The sequence below is a fragment of the Pan troglodytes genome, chromosome 5, assembly GCF_028858775.2.
Source record: "Pan troglodytes isolate AG18354 chromosome 5, NHGRI_mPanTro3-v2.0_pri, whole genome shotgun sequence".
NCBI classification, from domain to species: domain Eukaryota; kingdom Metazoa; phylum Chordata; class Mammalia; order Primates; family Hominidae; genus Pan; species Pan troglodytes.
The window spans coordinates 177,623,915-177,641,221 of NC_072403.2; the positions used below are offsets into that span (position 1 = coordinate 177,623,915).

Below are 17,307 nucleotides of genomic sequence, written 5' to 3' on the forward strand. Positions count from 1 at the left end.
CGTATCAACTTTATCTCCTTTCTAGTCACCAGATGGTGGACTCATGTTTATTTATAATTCAGATCAAGACATTCAACACATTTTCTGGTTTCCATTACCAAAAAATATAAATAAAATATATGAAAATTCTGTGTAAGAATGTAATTTCAACATTTGAGACAAAAAAATTGAAGGAAAAAGAGAACAGTGTCCAAAATTAGGTTTCATGCAAACCATTTCAAAAACGTGTTTTTTTCTTATCATGAAAATATACTAATAGTTAATATATTATTTATTAGTATCCCACTTACTAAACCTTCCAACACCGAATGTTTTGGCAAAGTAATTTATGCCCCATTAATTTAATATCCTTCTTCCGTATATATACTAGCACAGAAACCATCTGTTACATATTAAACCATACAAATGCAATTTAATCTGAATTTTAGGTTATCAAATAGTAGGTTTAGGGGGCATAATTTAAATCCTACTTATTCTAAGAATAAAATATCTAACTGCTTTATTCGTATGAAAATTAAATCCCACTTCTAGAATCACTGAAAGGAGAAAAATATATACTAACTACATTATTTGAGAAAAAAGAAAACTTCAATTATTTGTTGAAAAAAATTTAAGGTATCAGGCAGCACAAATATTTTCATTACTAATTATCTGAATTTATAGGTACAATGATAGTGATATGGTCGGCTATTGAATATTTTAGACACGATCATAGAAATAAAATTACTGCCCACAAAAGGTGGCATTCTACTTACAATTTTCAAATGATTGTGGGTTCATCAATCACCCTCTGGAATACTAAGTAACTCGCCTTTAAGAAATTAATGTTACAATTACATTTGAGGTTTTTAAGAAATTAATCCACTTATTTTAAATATTATTCTAGTACAAAAAGATGCCAAATATAGTCATGCTACCATTCACTTCTTCATGCACCCTTTCTAATACCACCGACACTGTCAACTCACAATTTTTTACATTAGGGGCTAAAAGGAGACACTGCTGATTGTCAAGGTAAGTCGTGATTCTTCCTACTTATAACTGAAATACTGGAACGGCATTAGTGGTGGGAAATTGTTTTCCATTTTAGAATATTCTTATAAGAAATGCAAAACAATGGACCTTCATTATATCCTAATGTTTATTTAATAATATATACTTTGTACAAATACAGACATGTAAATGTTAAATCATTTAGTAATCTGAGTCTTGAAGGGTACCAGCTGGAGGAAATTTACTGTCAAATTTACTTTGCATAAAAGTATAACATTTAGTGGGCAACATATGCCTAGATAATTTTCTTTATTTTCCTACATTTTTTCAAAATGAATGTATAGTCGTTTGATGAAACCTGTTTAAAACTCTGCTTCGAAGCTATATTTTCTTCTGAGGATGTATCGGCTTTAATGCTTCCTGAGGAAGTTTTTATATATTCCCTAAATAAGTACAACAGGTTATAAAATAAATAAATGCAATCTCCAATTTCCATATATCACTGAAAAAATGGTGGTTTGGAATTTAGGTTCAGAGATCAACTTTTAAAAAGCAATTTTCCTCTCAACTGTAGATAGAATTTTATGTATGTGAAATGAAAATGCTATGAAAGCAATAAAATTAAACTGAAAATAAGAGTTAGAAAAAAAGACTCTGGAATTTAGATCTTTGAGGAGTTGTCATGTTATACATTTCCCAAAACCTCCTTCTACCTGTCAAAACAAAATCTCGTCGTAATCGCGCCTCTTTCTCTGTAAGACTTTCCCTGACAGGGAAACTACCAGCTTGGACTTTGCTTAAACCCACTGCCAGACTAACTAGAAGAAAGGAATAAATTACAACTCCTTCCTTCTATTTGTAGACTGAGAACCCTTTAACAATGTAATAATCCCAGCACCTGAACAGAACTTGACACACAGTTTGCTGAATGAATGAAAACACAAGGAACCCGTGGGAATTAAAATATGTATTGGCCGGGAGCAGTGCCGCATGGCTGCAAGCCCAGCACTCCAGAAGGCTGGGGTGGGGGATCACTTGAGGTCAGGATTGGGAGACCAAGCTGGCCGACACGTTGAAACTCTGTCTCTAATATAAAAAAAAATACAAATAGTAGCCGGGCGTGGTGGTGCGCACCTGTAATCCCAGCTACTCTGGAGGCTGAGGCAGGAGAATCACTTGAACCTTGAGGCGGAGGTTGCAGTGAGCCGAGAGCACACCACTGCACTCCAGCCTGGGCAACAGAGCAACACTTTGCTCAAAAATCAATCAATCAATCAATCAATTATATAATATCTTCCCTCAAGCAAGAGGCTATTAAATGAGTATGAGGGACAGAAGCATAAAAATAGCTCTGTGTCCCCATAGTATGAGAAGCAAATGTAGCGACCCTCAGGCTATTTCACTTGGAGGTTTAGTATTTAACCCTCCCTAATTTATTCATTCATTCGAAAATGTGAGGAATACAAAAATTACTATGATGCACGCAGTTCATGCCTTCAAATTGATCTCATAGCGAGCGTCTCATGATTCTATCGAGATTCAGATGCCTGACCCCTGGTGATCCTTTAGCTTCCCTTTGAAAGTTTAGCCAAATATAAATCCTTTTGAAACAAAATAAAAATTCTGCTACAATACTCAAATCAAATACGGTCAGCGTTCACACTGCTTAGAGGTGTTTTTTTCTTTTATTATTATTTTTGACTTATAATAATTGTACATATTTATGGGGTACAGTGTGTTACACGGTTTTATTTCATTTTCTTTTTTCTAAATGACAAAAAATGAAATAATTTAGATAGGCTTGTCTCATTTTCAACAAGCTATTCTCCAGTATCTTCTATCTGCCACAGTTTCTGTTCCTGGTTCCACTCATGGAAATGAAAACACTCCCTGAAAATTCTCTCCACAAAAATTTTCTTCCTCAAAAAGTTTTCGGTGAAGCAACGTGGAAGGAGAATAAGGCATACTTGAGAACGGGACTTTCTTTTTTTGTTTGTTTGCTCTGCTGCCCAGGCTGGAGTGCAGTGGTGCGATCTCTGCTCACTACAACCCACACCTCCCAGGTTCAAGCGATTATTGTGCCTCAGCCTCCCAAGTAGCTGGGATTACAGGCATGCGCCACCATGCCTAGATAATTTCTCTATTTTTAGTAGAGTCAGGGTTTCACCATGTTAGCCAGGCTGGTCTCAAACTCCTGACCTCAAGGGATCTTCCCACCTCGGCCTCCCAAAGTGTTGGGATTATAGGCATAAGTCACCACGCCCAGAGAACAGGACACTTTCTAAAGTAACAGGAAGAAAGGAAAGAAGGGAGGAAAGAATGAAGGGAGGAAGCCTGGTTTTTATATAGGCCTCAAGGGCCATGCTACAGAATTTCACTGAACATGAAGCGATATATGATGAGATACATTCTTTTGATAAACACTCTCAGAAGACAGGCTGAAGGGGGTCTTACTAGGCTGCACAGTAGAATGTAAGGTTCCTTTTTATATACTTCCAGTGCTTGTATCCCTGTTTGCTACTGATGCATTCTGCTATGTGGTTCTATGTCTATTCCCACAACTAGATGGTAAACTCCAAGTCACATCTCACTCAGCCGCTTTCCACTGTCCCTAGCCCTCTGCAAGGTCAAATAAAAAACATCTCCTTATAAGAAAAAAAAAAGTTAAGTGAGGAGGAGAATAACTGAGTAGAGTTTCAGTTACACACTGCTGGTCTTAACAATTATTTAACTCTTCTGTACATGTGTTCAATAAAGTATTATTTGATTAATATAGAAAACAAAGATTTGGGAGGTAGGAAATGACACACTGACAATGTTTATAAAAATTCAAGAGTTAGTTTTTATGGTAGCACTACAATAGGTTCTAGAACCTGTACTCAATTTCATATCCCACAAAGACCATATATTCTTACACTATACTATTATCCCTCATTATATAGCAAGCTGAAATTTGCATCTTTTTTTATCAAGTGCTTAAGCAAAGCTCAGCCACACTTTTGAAAGTGTCAAACATTTAAACTGTTTTCAAATGTTTGAGGCTTATAAAAACTAAATTATGCTATGTCAAGCTTTCTTTAAGGTTAGTCTTGATATTAAATGCCAAGATTGAGAAGACAATGCCTGTTTCTGATTTATTATTTCTCTTCTCCCCTCCCTCTCAATCCACACTTACAGGCATACACATACAAACACATTCACATACACTTACTTTAAAAACTACTTCATATTTCAGCACAAAAGCCCTCATTTAAAAAACATTACCACTATAAAAAATGCAAAACAAAATTTCAGAAACTTTAAAAATTAGTGAGAAAAATTACCTACACTTCTAACACCATAACATTTTAATAACAATTATACATTTTTATTCATTGTTATTAGACATTTTAGAACTTTAAGATAACACCTTTTTACACTAATAAAGTTTCCCCCAAATAGTATTTTTGTGTTTTTAATATAAAAGTTATACAACAAACCTCCTAGTTCTGTACATGTATCCCAGAACTTAAAGTATAATTTAAAAAAAGTTGAACAGTCAAAAACACATATAAAATTGTCACAATAAAAACAATATTCACAGAAAAAGTTTAGCCAAATATAAATCCATTTGAAACAAAATGAAAATTATACAATATTCAAATCAAACAATCCAATATATTAATATACATTCAATTTGAGGAAAAAATTATTTTGCTTCCCATCCCCTTTGAGCCTCTAGTTCTTTATTCGTGAAAATAACTGCTTCTTAAACAGTCTCCATTAAAAATACACGTGTTTCAGAAACTAAGAGAACAACATGCAAAGAGACTCCTACTGTAGAAAGCTACTTTGCAGAAAATTTAAACCACGATGTGCTTAAAATGGCAGGATCTCAAAAGTTAAAACAGTGGTTCTGCACTCCTTTTCTCATTTCATGAGTGTTTAGGTCAAAAAGATGTCCTTGTTCTTTTTTTTTTTTTTTTTTTGAGACAGAGTCTTGCTCTGTTGCCCAGGCTGGAGTGCAGTGGTGCGATCTCAGCTCACTGCAAGCTCCGCCTCCCGGGTTCATGCCATTCTCCGGCCTCAGCCTCCTGAGTAGCTGGGACTACAGGTGCCCGCCACCACGCCCAGCTAATTTTTTGTATTTTTAGTAGAGATGGGGTTTCACTGTGTTAGCCAGGATGGTCTCGATCTCCTGACCTCGTGATCCGCCCGCCTCAGCCTCCCAAAGTGCTGGGATTACAGGCGTGAGCCACTGCGCCCGGCCGATATACTTGTTCTTTAACTGAAAGTTTACTGACAACAAATCTTCTAGAGTCTGAGTGTGAATGAAAGTCAAATGCCAAGTCTACAGTGCTTTCCCAATATAAAAATTGTTTTTATAGTGGCTTGTTTTTGTAAAGGATTTCTTTTTGTAATAGACTTATCTTTGTAAAATATAGTATCTTTGAAATACAATGAATAATGTTTATCTAATCACTAAAAATAATCCTTAAATAAAATCAATTATAATACTGACTTCTGCATTTTTCAATATGGTTGTATCTTAATCAACTGAATTCTCAAGATTTGCCAAATTTTTATTTTTAATTAGTCAAGGATCTTTCTTTTGTATTTCTTCTCTAACTTACTTTATCTTTTTAAATGGAATAACTCTGATAGAATTACAGTGTTAATGTTTGTGTACTTTATATTTCACGCTCTAGAATATATTAAATGCTTAGTCTTTTGCCGTAAGATAGAAAAAGCTGGTTTAAAATGAGATCCACATGAGACCTTACCTTCTGATTTGTTGTTCTTCCTCTTCAGCCATTTCTCTACTGTCTCTGCACTAACACTTTCAGATACAAATTCATCTAATACCTGGGGGTGAAGAGAAAGATATGCCTTCACTTTTTCATCTGTCAAACCTGTAAAAGAATTGAAAAGAATAAAATTCACCTATACAACATCCTCATATCAATGAAAGGTACAGTATCACAACACATTATGCTAAGACCCAGCAACCTCTCATCTAACGGAGAGAGGGCTGGAAAGAGCGGGAAGGGGAAGTTATTGCTTAGTGGGTACAGAGTTTCTACTGGGAGTGACAGCAAAGTTTTGGAACTAGACAGGTGAATACTGCCCAACATTGGGAATATACGTAATGCCACTAAATTGTACGCTTAAAACAGCATTTAAAATGGTAAAAACACCATTTTTCATATATACGTGTGTGTGTGTGTGTGTGTGTGTGTGTGTGTGTGTGTGTGTGTATGACCACAATAAAAAAGAATGCAGTTAGTTTAGCAATTTTAAACTACAGATATTACATCATGTTACATAGCTGTTTCTAGCAATAAATTTCAGAGTTACATATGAACCAATGCCAAGATCCAATGCTGTACATTAAGGCTTACAGAGTACTTATTTTTTCGGTATATAGTTACCACAGATTTAGTGGTCAAAGCAAGTGAAACTCTAGCAAGAGTAGTAAACAGGAAAATGTAGCACTGAAACATTATAGGTGCTACAAATTGTTTAATAAATAAATGAACAAATTATTATCTTTTATTGCCTTACAACACAAATCCTTCCTTTTTCTCAAAGTCATTAAACCCAGTGGTATAACTAATGTTCAGTTCAGAATAATCTTGACATTTATTCATTAATATTCTGTGTATGTAGTCAGTTTCACTGAAATACTTTTCATAGTCCAATGATAAGTACTGAAAATACATAAGATTTGCAAACAAAGTATTTTCACATGTTTTCATATCTCACATATAAAGTATATGTTTTCAATGTGGTGCTTTGTGTTGGTATGCCATCTCACTAAACAACCCCAAACACAAACAGGCTTTGAATAATTATCCTTCAGTGACGAGAATTATTTTTACTACTGTATCTTTTCTGTGAATTATTTGAATAAATTACCCTTTTTAGGGATGGTTAGGTTAAAAAAAAAAAAGGCAATGAAAAACTGCACTCTGAGAAAAAAAAAGAAGGAAAGGAAGCATATCTTTATGACTCCAGAGAGTAGGCTGTATGTTTTCCCAAACAGACAAAGCAGAGAATTCATATGTGTTAATTAATTCTGCTGGGAACTAAAGTCACAACTGTTGGGATTCTACAACAGAATGGTATAACTGAAAAGGAAAATGACTTCTTTCAATGAAATTGGTAGTTAAATAGTCAATTTAAACACACACACACACACATATACACACACAAATAGAGTTGTATAAGACAAATGAAAATAAGATCTCTGGCTATATTCACCCTGCAAAAGAGCCCCAGTGGTGTAAAATTCAGTGTGAGAAATTCTATAAAATGCTAAAGATAATTGGCTCAATAAAGTTAAGTAAGTGCTCTCCTGGCACAGCAAATTATAGTCCCTAAAAACAAAAGGTGCAGGATACTACAGTAAGCTGATAGCATACTTGACCTTTGAGAAGATAGATAATGCAAATTTCATGCTCTCTTTAGGTCCTCCATATTGAATATTGATTCCTTCTTAAAATTTCTTTCTGCCACTCCCATGACACAAGGCTATAGAATTCTTATCCTAACTTTCTAACTGCTCTTGAATTCTGCTTTCTCTTCAACAATCCATAATGACGACACCAAAATCTAAATCAGGAATCTTAACATATTTTTAATCTCCAGTCTAGCTATTTTCCCATCACCTCAAGCTCCATCTTAAGTCAAAACTATATGAGTTATATCTCCTTCTCACTTCTTCCCAAAGAGATTTTAACTCTTGGTTTTCCTTTTTGTGTTACTATTACTCTACATTTTCCCAGAAACTGAGGCTGAAAAATATAGTAATAACTGACTCATTCCGACTTGTCATCTCATTTCATCTTAGTGCATTACCATACAAGTCATATTTGCCAAATTACATGAGATAAAAGATATGCATCCAAAATAAACAAAAAAACACTCGTTAAACTCAACAATAAGAAAACAATCAACCCAACTGAAAAATGGGCCAAAGGCCACTTCAGTAAAGAAGATATAGATATGGCAATAAACATTTAAAAAGATGCTCATTGTTAATCATGAATTGAAGTTAAAACAAAAATGAGATTCTATTACACACCTATTAGAATGGCTAAAATTAAAAAAAAACTGACAGTACCAATTGTTGGCATGGATGCAAAGCAACAAAAATTATCATTTAATCATGATAAGGATGCAAAATGCTACAGTGACTTTGAAAGACTGCTTGGCAGTTTCTTACAAAGCTAAATAGAGTCTTTCTGTATGACCCAAAAATCCCACTAGTAAGCATTTACCCAATGGATATGAAGACTTATGTCCACACAAAAACCTCCATGTGAGTGTTTTTGGCAGCTTTACTCATAATCACCCAAATCTGGAAGCAATCAAGATGTCCTTCAATACACAAATGGATAAACAAACTGTGATACATCCATACGACTAAATATTTCACACTAAAAAGAAACGGGCTAACAAGCCATGAAGTAACATGGATGAGTCTTAAATGCATATTGCTATGAGAAGAAAAGCCAGTCTAAAAAGGATACATATTATACAATTCCAACTATACAACACTGGAGAAAAGGCATAAGCTGCAGAAGTAGTAAAAAGATCAGTAACTACCAGGAGTTCAAGGGGAAAGGGCAAATTATGAATAGGTAAAGTACAGGGGATCTTTTAGGATGATGAAACTATTCTGTAAGACACTATAACAATGAATACATGACACTATGCATTTGCCAAAAATCTGTAGAACTTTATAGCACAAAGAATAAACTATCACGTATGTAAATTTTTAAAAACTCAATTACAAGGTCAGGGGATCTCAGGATGGAAAGCGTAATGCAACAAAAGAATCTAAATGTATTACACATGTAATATAAAACATATAAAACAACCTCCCTGAAGCGGGTGGCAGAGGATAAGGTGCTAACCTATAGAACTTTGAAAATAAGTGGGGTCTGTGAGACTAAACACAAAATAAACTGTACATAAGCACCACACTCTAGTTGATAAAGTTGTTGTCCCAAGAGGGTACAGTTTGACACTGGTCAATTAAACAAATGAGTGGTAGATGGTGGGGACAAGATTTCTCAATGGTAGAGTGAGATGTTACAGATAAACAAAAGGAAGAGTTCAGAATGATCCATGTGGTAATGAATTAAAGTTGGAGATATCAGTGAACTCATGTATGACAATACAAATAAAAATGGTTACATATAGAAATATTGGTAGATAACGTATATCTCATAAATACACACAAGTCTCACTTTGCTATGTTAGCTGAGAGGGCCTAGAAGCAACAATATCCCGGTATAATTGCATACATACAGCACCTAGAGCTTGGTTGCTAGTATCAGTGTACAATAAAAGGAACCAAGACTCCATGAAGAAACAGCTAAATTTAGGATAAGAACAGAAAATACATAAGCTTGGAGTAGCTGATGATTTAAAATTTGCTACCAGTAAATTGCACAGACAGACAAATACAGACAACTATTCCAAAGCAATTGTGTATATTTGAACGAGTATATTTTAAAATATATCATTCCTGCTAATAAACTACAACCTTTCATCTACATAACATTTTGCCAGAGTGGAAACAGATAAAACTAATTAAATTGACTTTCATTTTCATTTCATTTTTCAACATCTGGCAGGAGTACTCATGAGCAGGGGCTGGTTAAAAGTAATAAATGATAGAAGAGAAGCACACGGGTATTGATAGACTGAATGATCAGGGTAAGTTATGAAGAGCTGATGAATCTCATTAATTTTCGCAGTGCAATTTGCAAATGCCCATGGAAACTGTCATGAAGGATTACAGTCTAAACAAAACCAAACTGAAAAGCAGAGTGGTACATGTAGTGGTTAGATTTAACACTGACCTGAAGATACACAACAAAAGGCATAATAAAGACTGATGAATATTTTAGTAAAGATAATTGCTTCTATGGTTAATGATTCAGCCAGCAATCTGAGGGGTAGATAAGAATTAACTTTATTTTCTTGCTGAGTAACTCTTTTAAAGAAATGGATAAACACCACAGCAATATCTCTACTTCAACATTTTGATATTGAGCCATAGAGCAGTGATGAAAAGGATTGACACCTTTGAGTTTCCACGCATAATAATGCAAAACATCAGTAAAAATAAATAACATCAACAATGATACATTTTTATATCTTTGTTTTTAAATACAGTAGCATTGAGGCTACTTTTCTTCTGTCTTCACACAAATCTTACAAGCTTCTCATAATGTAACACATTACTATGCTACCCTTTTGGTTTTTGCTTTCTGCAAGCCACAAATTCAACTTTCTTTTTCAGATGAAGATTTTGCCTATTCACGCATATGTATATATATACATTTAAAGCTTTTATCAAATCACACCAAAAAATATAATGGCCCTATGTACTCAACAGCCAGCTTCAACCATCACAATTCATAGCCAATATTTTCCATCTCTACCACCTACTCTCCTCTCATATAATTTCAAAGCAAATCCAAGAAATTATTTTAATATATTAGTACATTTCAATATGTATCTCCAAAAGATAAAACTATTCTAACCATAAATACTACTATCACACCTAAAGAGAAATTATTATTTTTAATTCCATCAAAAATATCCAGGCTTTAAATCTCTTTTTTTTTTTTTTTTTTTTTTTTTTTTTTTTACAGCTTGTTGGTCTGCACTAGGACACAAGTAAATTCAACATGTTGCAGTAGCTGGGAATTTCATTTTTTAAATTATATTTAGGTCTCTTTGGTGCAATAATATTCCCCTCCATCTCTTACTTTCCCCCATTATAACTTATTTCTGAATAAAATAGGTTTTTAGTCCTATGGTTTACTTCAATCTGGATTTTTCTGACTTTATCCCTGTGGGGTTTAGCATGTTCCTCCGCTCTCTGCATTTCTTGAAAATTGACATTAGACCTCAAGGCCTGAAGAGATGTAGGTTCCATTTGGGGTACAATTTGGTCAGTGTTACCGCACACTTCTGTCAGAAGTTTTTTGTGATGTCAGCAGCATTAGTGGCTCTTGAGTGACTAATTCAGTAGGGCTTGACAATGGTGATTTTCCTCATTCTATCATGCCTTCTTCATGTATTAGCTGAAATAATATGAAGAGAAACTTAGCTTCATCTACTATGTGGTTGTCCGGTGGGACAGTTCATCTAGATCAAACAAGACGAATGCTTAATTTGTTCCCCTTTGTTCACCAGTTTTGAAAATAATGAGTGGATGCAGTAACATTCTCCCATGGGTAAACAACTAAAAAATAACAGTATTACTACGAAACCATATATTTGAATAAATTTGATCTGTTTCTTCCATTGTAACTATTATCCTTAACTGGTGCTCAAATTGTCCCATCTTGCAGCCAGGTGGAGGAGCCTCTTCAAGCAGGTTCAGTCATTCTGACAAGAACCTAGTAGATCTCAACAGCTTCCATCCTCTGCTAGTATGAGATATCTTAGGTTCCTTTTGTTCATTTTCTGCCCCAGACATAGAGTCGTACTCTTTTTCTCAGGATCTCTAGTTCCTTTCAGTAAATAGAAGTATTTCAATTTCAGGAAAATGGAACTAGATTACATAATCATTCATTGTTCTATCATACAACAAACATATAAGGTGGGTTTCTTTATCCTTTAAGATATATAACCAAGACAAATATATAAGTTATTATGGTTTTTTCTGTTTTTGTTTTTGTTTGAGACAGAGTCTCTCTGTGTCACCCAGGCTGGAGTGCAGTGGCGTGATCTCGGCTCACTGCAAGCTCCGCCTCCTGGGTTTAAGGGAGTCTCCTGCCTCAGCCTCCCGATTAGCTGGGACTACAGGTACCTGCCACCACGCCCGGCCAATTTTTTGTATTTTTAGTAGAGACGGGGTTTCACCGTCTTAGCCGGGATGGTCTCGATCTCCTGACCTCATGATCCACCCCCACCTTGGCCTCCCGAAGTGCTGGGATTACAGACGTGAGCCATCACGCGCGGCTGCATTATTATGTTTTAAAGTCACTTGAAATATTTAACTCTCTGTGGCTATGTCACCAACTGAATGCAAATTAGGTTCATTTCTGATATATCTTTAAATGCGTCTTTATGACAATATATTATCCTAATAAGCCAAAGCCTTTATTATTTCTGAAGTCTCATCACCTTAATATCTATAAAAATTATTTATTTTAAAAGTCAGTTTCAAATCGGAGGCTAAAGAATTATTGTTTTACTTATTCTAAGAAATAATGTTAAATTAGTAATCATAGGTACTAAAGGATCTAGTATAAGAATTAGGAAAAAGCATTTTTCAGTATTAATTCTACCATATAAATTGTGGAGAAAGATCCCAATTTTGTGTCTGTATTAATTTTAAAAACCAGTCAAAAGCATATGGCAAGTATCCAGTATATCCTTCCTCCTCTCCCATTATGCCTCTCGCCCATGACACCTGAGTTCTGGCTCCTACAATTCCACATCACAGTGCTTTTACATGCCCTAAAACACGTCTTCCTGACCTTAAAAGAATTATTTTCTGCCACATTAGGTATCTTATCTCAAGCCCTCTGTCCTTCCTCAATCACAGAAAAGGGAAAATACACTAAATTTCCATTATCTCACAGTAACTAAACTCAGCTAGGTTAGGAAAAACCTTTAAAAAAATTCTAGGGTATACATAACCAATAATCTTTTATTTATTGTAATAATTATCTCAATTTTGTAATTTCTTCTGTGTTTAGCCCAGATACAAACAATAAGTAAAATCATTTTCAGCTTCTTACAGTGTCAGTCCAACTGCAAGATAAATTTGGGGGAGAATACCACCATTTCATGCTATTAATTACTGAACTATAATAGTCCAGTTATCAAAGAACAGCTTGAACTGTGAGGGGGCTGTAATGCATGTCATATGAGGAATGGGTGAATGAGTACAAATGTTTAGTTTGAAGAACACAAGATTATTGATGGGCATTGTTGTTTAATCTGAATGTTATTAAGTAAAACAGGTTAAGATATTTTTGGTTTATTCATATCTTGTTTTGTTTTTTCCATCCATAAACCCAGGGGGCAAAACTAGAATTAATAATTGAGGAAGTCAGATAACAATTCAACTTCAGGCAGAATGTTTAGGAAACAAGGCTTCTGTAACTGGAATGGGCTACATGAGCAGACAGTGCATCCTCCCACAATTGAAATGTTCAATGAAAGGAAAATCCAATAACTTTACAGACCTTTCACAGTGTGAGATGGTTTCATATTTTCCAAGCACCAAGAGATAAGTATATATACACATTTACGTTAAAAAATCTTATTAGTTTCAAAAGACAATTCCAAAACATATACCAGAAGTAGTAAATTTTCTTTATATTTCAGTATAAATAATTGTAGCAACTTAATAACAAAATCTGTCAAGTTAAAAGAAAACGTATCTTGTGTCATACTAAGCAGTGTTATACCACCACAATGCTCATCAGCAATGTTCTTATTAACTTGTGTGTGTGTTCTCCCCAACTGCATACTATTGTTCTAGGCTGTACACATATGCATCATGTAAAACCTTCCTTTATTTGTCCAAAAGCAAATGAAGGTCAGCAGATGTATAACTTTAAAATCAGGTAAGTTTGCTTTCAGAATCCCAAAATTCAACTTCATACACCTCCTTCTCTGTATTTACCTCTCATGCATTTATAATACAACTGTTTCACCTCCTTCCCCACCAAAAAGATAAAACAGCTAATAGCATTTGTTAATAACAGTTGGCCTACTTTGAATGCTCTCTGCGTATAAGATACTATGTTATACACGTTACACATACTAGCCCAGGTAAGCCCCAGAGAACTAAGTATGTGGCACACAGAAAATGTTCAAAATATTTACTTAATAAATGAATTATAATCCCCAAAATATATAACAGGAAAATGAAGCAAAGAGAAGTTAAATAATTGTAGCAGTTTTCTATTGGCCACAGAAGCAATAATTAGGGTTGGAATGAAGATATAAGCCCAGGATGTCAGCTCTTAAGGCCAAACTGCCTTGTGTTTCTTTACACTTCCTCCCGTCTGAGGTTATTACACTTTAACAGGAGTGTTATTGGTCAGGGCTAGCTCCAATTTGGAATTACAATTTACATGTTTTTACCTCAAATTATCAATTGAAAAATCTGACTGCTAATCTCAGGCTTTGATAAAGAGGTGGAAAGAAATCTTTGTAGCAGAAGTCCCCTGGAGACCCAAGACTAATCTGAAAATAAGTCTAACTGGAGGATGGAAAGGGAGCAGTCAGTAGCAATGATGCCGCTTAGCCCCATGCTTCCCCCATTTCAGTCCTCCAGCATGCCAAGCCCTTCCTTTCCTCTCCTCATCCACGGTCTTCGCTGCTATCTGCCCTCAATCCCCTCCTCTCTTACGGCTCAGTGAGACATTTAGCCAATTTAAAGGCAGTTTCACCGGAGCTACCTTCACTAGCCACACACTCTCCACTCACTGCACTATACTCTCATTGTACCCTCCTCCTCCTACACTTCAAGACAGTCATCAAAAGCTGAAATTTCTTACTTATTAGTAGGAATTTATTAGACTTCAGCCTCTTCAGCTAGACTATAAGCTCCATGGTCTGTCTCATTCTCTACATAGCACAGTGCCTGGCTCTGGGCAGAAAAGGGGTTAACAAAGCAGACCTGACAGTGCTCTCCTACTTGGAAAGGCTGCTTGCAAGGTCAGCCCTTGGCTGGCATCAAGGACTTTGGCTCTGGGGGTGTTCCCAGTCAACACTTAACTAAAGACCAGGCCACTGTGCCTAGACTGTTTGTGCATTTGTGCAAACAATATGGGTTCATGCTGAACACCTGCGTTCCTTCTGGGAGTCTGAAAGTTTAGAACATGCCAGGCAGAGGGTGTGTACCTGACCAACCCCCAATAAGAAAACTGGGAATTGAGTCTCTAACATGCTTCCCTGGTAGGTAACACTAGACAAACACTGTTAGACGTCACTGCTGGAGGAATGAAGGTATCCTCGGAAGCCTATGCCAAGTCTCTCCTGGATTTCACCCAGTGCACCTCTTCCCTTTGCAGATTGTACTTTGTATCCTTCGGCTCTCATCAAGCATAGCCTTGAGTACAACTACATGCCCAGTCCTGTGAGTACTTCCAGCAAATCACCAAACTGAGGGGTAATTCTGAGGACCCTAAACACAGAGACTATCATCAATTGAATTAATTACTTAATAATCCTTTGTCTTGTATGATTTCACAGAAGACTAACAGGGAGTGGTATAGGTTTGTTTGCTGAAAACGGCCCAGTTCACAAGATCACAGACGGACCCACCAGGAATCCCAAATCCTACAGCAAGTACCTGAGCAAAAGACCCCTCCTCTCATAGCCTGCTGTACCTACTTAAATTCCCATTCCTGCCCAAGCCTAGATGAGATTCTTTTCTTTCTCTTACTTCTATCTTCACTTTCCTTTTTTCATCTAAAGAGTTTAAACATGTAATACGTCACCCTTTACATAAAACTTCATGAATGTAACAATTTATATAGCAGTTCTTTCTAACCACTTACTGATTAAGAGATAGATAGGCTCTAAATTTCTTTTTTTTGGGAGGAGGGGGGTGTCTTTTTTTTAAAGGCAAAGTCATTTATATGGAAATGAATGGAGGTTATCCAGGTGACAGATGTAAACAGTTTTCACTATCATTAAAATAACTTGAAAGTTTTGGTAGAAACAAAGAGATGTTTCTTTAGATTTTGGTTAACTCGATTGACCATTTTTAACCAAGAAGGGAAAACAGGAAGCAAACTAAAAACAAATGCCTTATAATAACTATCCTTGTCCCCCAAATATATCACCTAAAATAATTTCTTTCCAACCAAGTACATTCCACTGAAAGAGAATTGGTCTATGACCTAGAAAGCAGTCATTTAATGAGCCTTGGTTTAATATACTGCCAGTATTCTGACCTACATAATTGATTACTTATTTCACGTGAATTAACAGCCTAAGGGGTGCCTTAGCTGCAGAGAAGGTATTGTTTCCCACATTCATAATTTGCATTTATCAGAAGATAAATTCCATACTGCTGTATTTCTAAACCAAAGTGAAATTAATTACTTGCTTTCTCTCCTAAGAACATAAATGAAAGTTTCTTTTAACTGAGAAAGTCAACCACAAACTTGAGCTGCTCAAAATGATAACATAAAGATGAAAAACATTTTTTTGATAGAACTAATAAGAGTAAGCTTAAACTCACCAAAATTTACCCTTTCTGTGACTCAGAAAACCAATCTCCAAAGTGAAGTCTCAAATGGAGACAAGACATGCAGGCACAGGTTATGTTATATAAAGGATTTAATGCTCCCATCCCTTTAGCATAAATATAATTCCAGATCTACAGTAACTCAGTGGGGGACTGGGGGTTCTGAGGCACCAGATGCTCAAATATAGGCTATTTTCCTTAAGAAAGTCACTAAAGTGTCTTGAGCAATACCTCATAAGCATAGGCAACCAAAGTAAACATGGACAAATGGAATCACATCAAGTTAAAAAGCTTCTGCCCAGTCAAGGATACAATCAACAAAGTAAAGAGACAACCCATGGAATGGGAGAAAATATTTGCAAACTATCACTCTGACAAGGGATGAATAACCAGAATATATAAAGAGCTCAAACAACTCTACAGGAAAAAAATCTAATAATCCAATCAAACAATGGCCAAAAGATTTAAATAGATATTTCTCAAAAGAAGACATGCAAATGGCAAACAGGAATATGAAAAGATGCTCAAAATTACTGATCATCAGAGAAATGCAAATCAAAGCTACAATGAGATATCATCTCACCCGAGTTAAAATGACATATATTCAAAAGACAAGCAATAGCAAATACTGGCGAGGATGTGGAGAAAAGGGAACCTTTGTACACTGTGGTATGAATATAAATTAGTACAACCCCTATGGAGAACAGTTTGGAGGTCCCTCAAAAAACTAAAAATTGAGCTACCATATGATCCAGCAATCCCACTGCTGGGTATATACCCAAAAGAAAGGTAATCAGTATATCAATGAGATACCTGAACTCCTCTGTTTGTTGCAGCATTGTTTACAATAATAGCTAAGATTTGGAAGCAACCTAAGTATCCATCTACAGATGAATGGATAAAGAAAATGTGGTATATATACACAATGGAGTACTATTCAGCCATAAAAAGGAAGGAGATCCTGTCTTTTGCAACAACATGGATGGAACTGGAGATCATTATGTTAAGTAAAATAAGCCAGGCACAGAAAGGCAAACATCGCATGTTCTCATTTATTTGTGGGATCTAAAAATTAAAATAATTGA

General features: G+C 35.5%; 1 protein-coding gene across 9 annotated transcripts in view; it reads right to left on the minus strand.

Annotated features, from left to right (window-relative positions):
- PDE10A (phosphodiesterase 10A) overlaps nucleotides 1–17,307 on the minus strand; it is a 338,418-nt gene that overhangs the window by 208,653 nt on the left and 112,458 nt on the right. For all 9 annotated transcript variants that reach the window (XR_010158247.1, XR_008548732.2, XM_518849.7 and 6 more), the window contains one exon: nucleotides 5,757–5,885. Coding sequence is in view for 7 of the 9 variants with exons in the window: in XM_518849.7 (XP_518849.4) it covers nucleotides 5,757–5,885 (129 nt within the window). In the remaining 2 variants the exon portion in view is untranslated. The remainder of the gene's footprint in view (nucleotides 1–5,756; nucleotides 5,886–17,307) is intronic.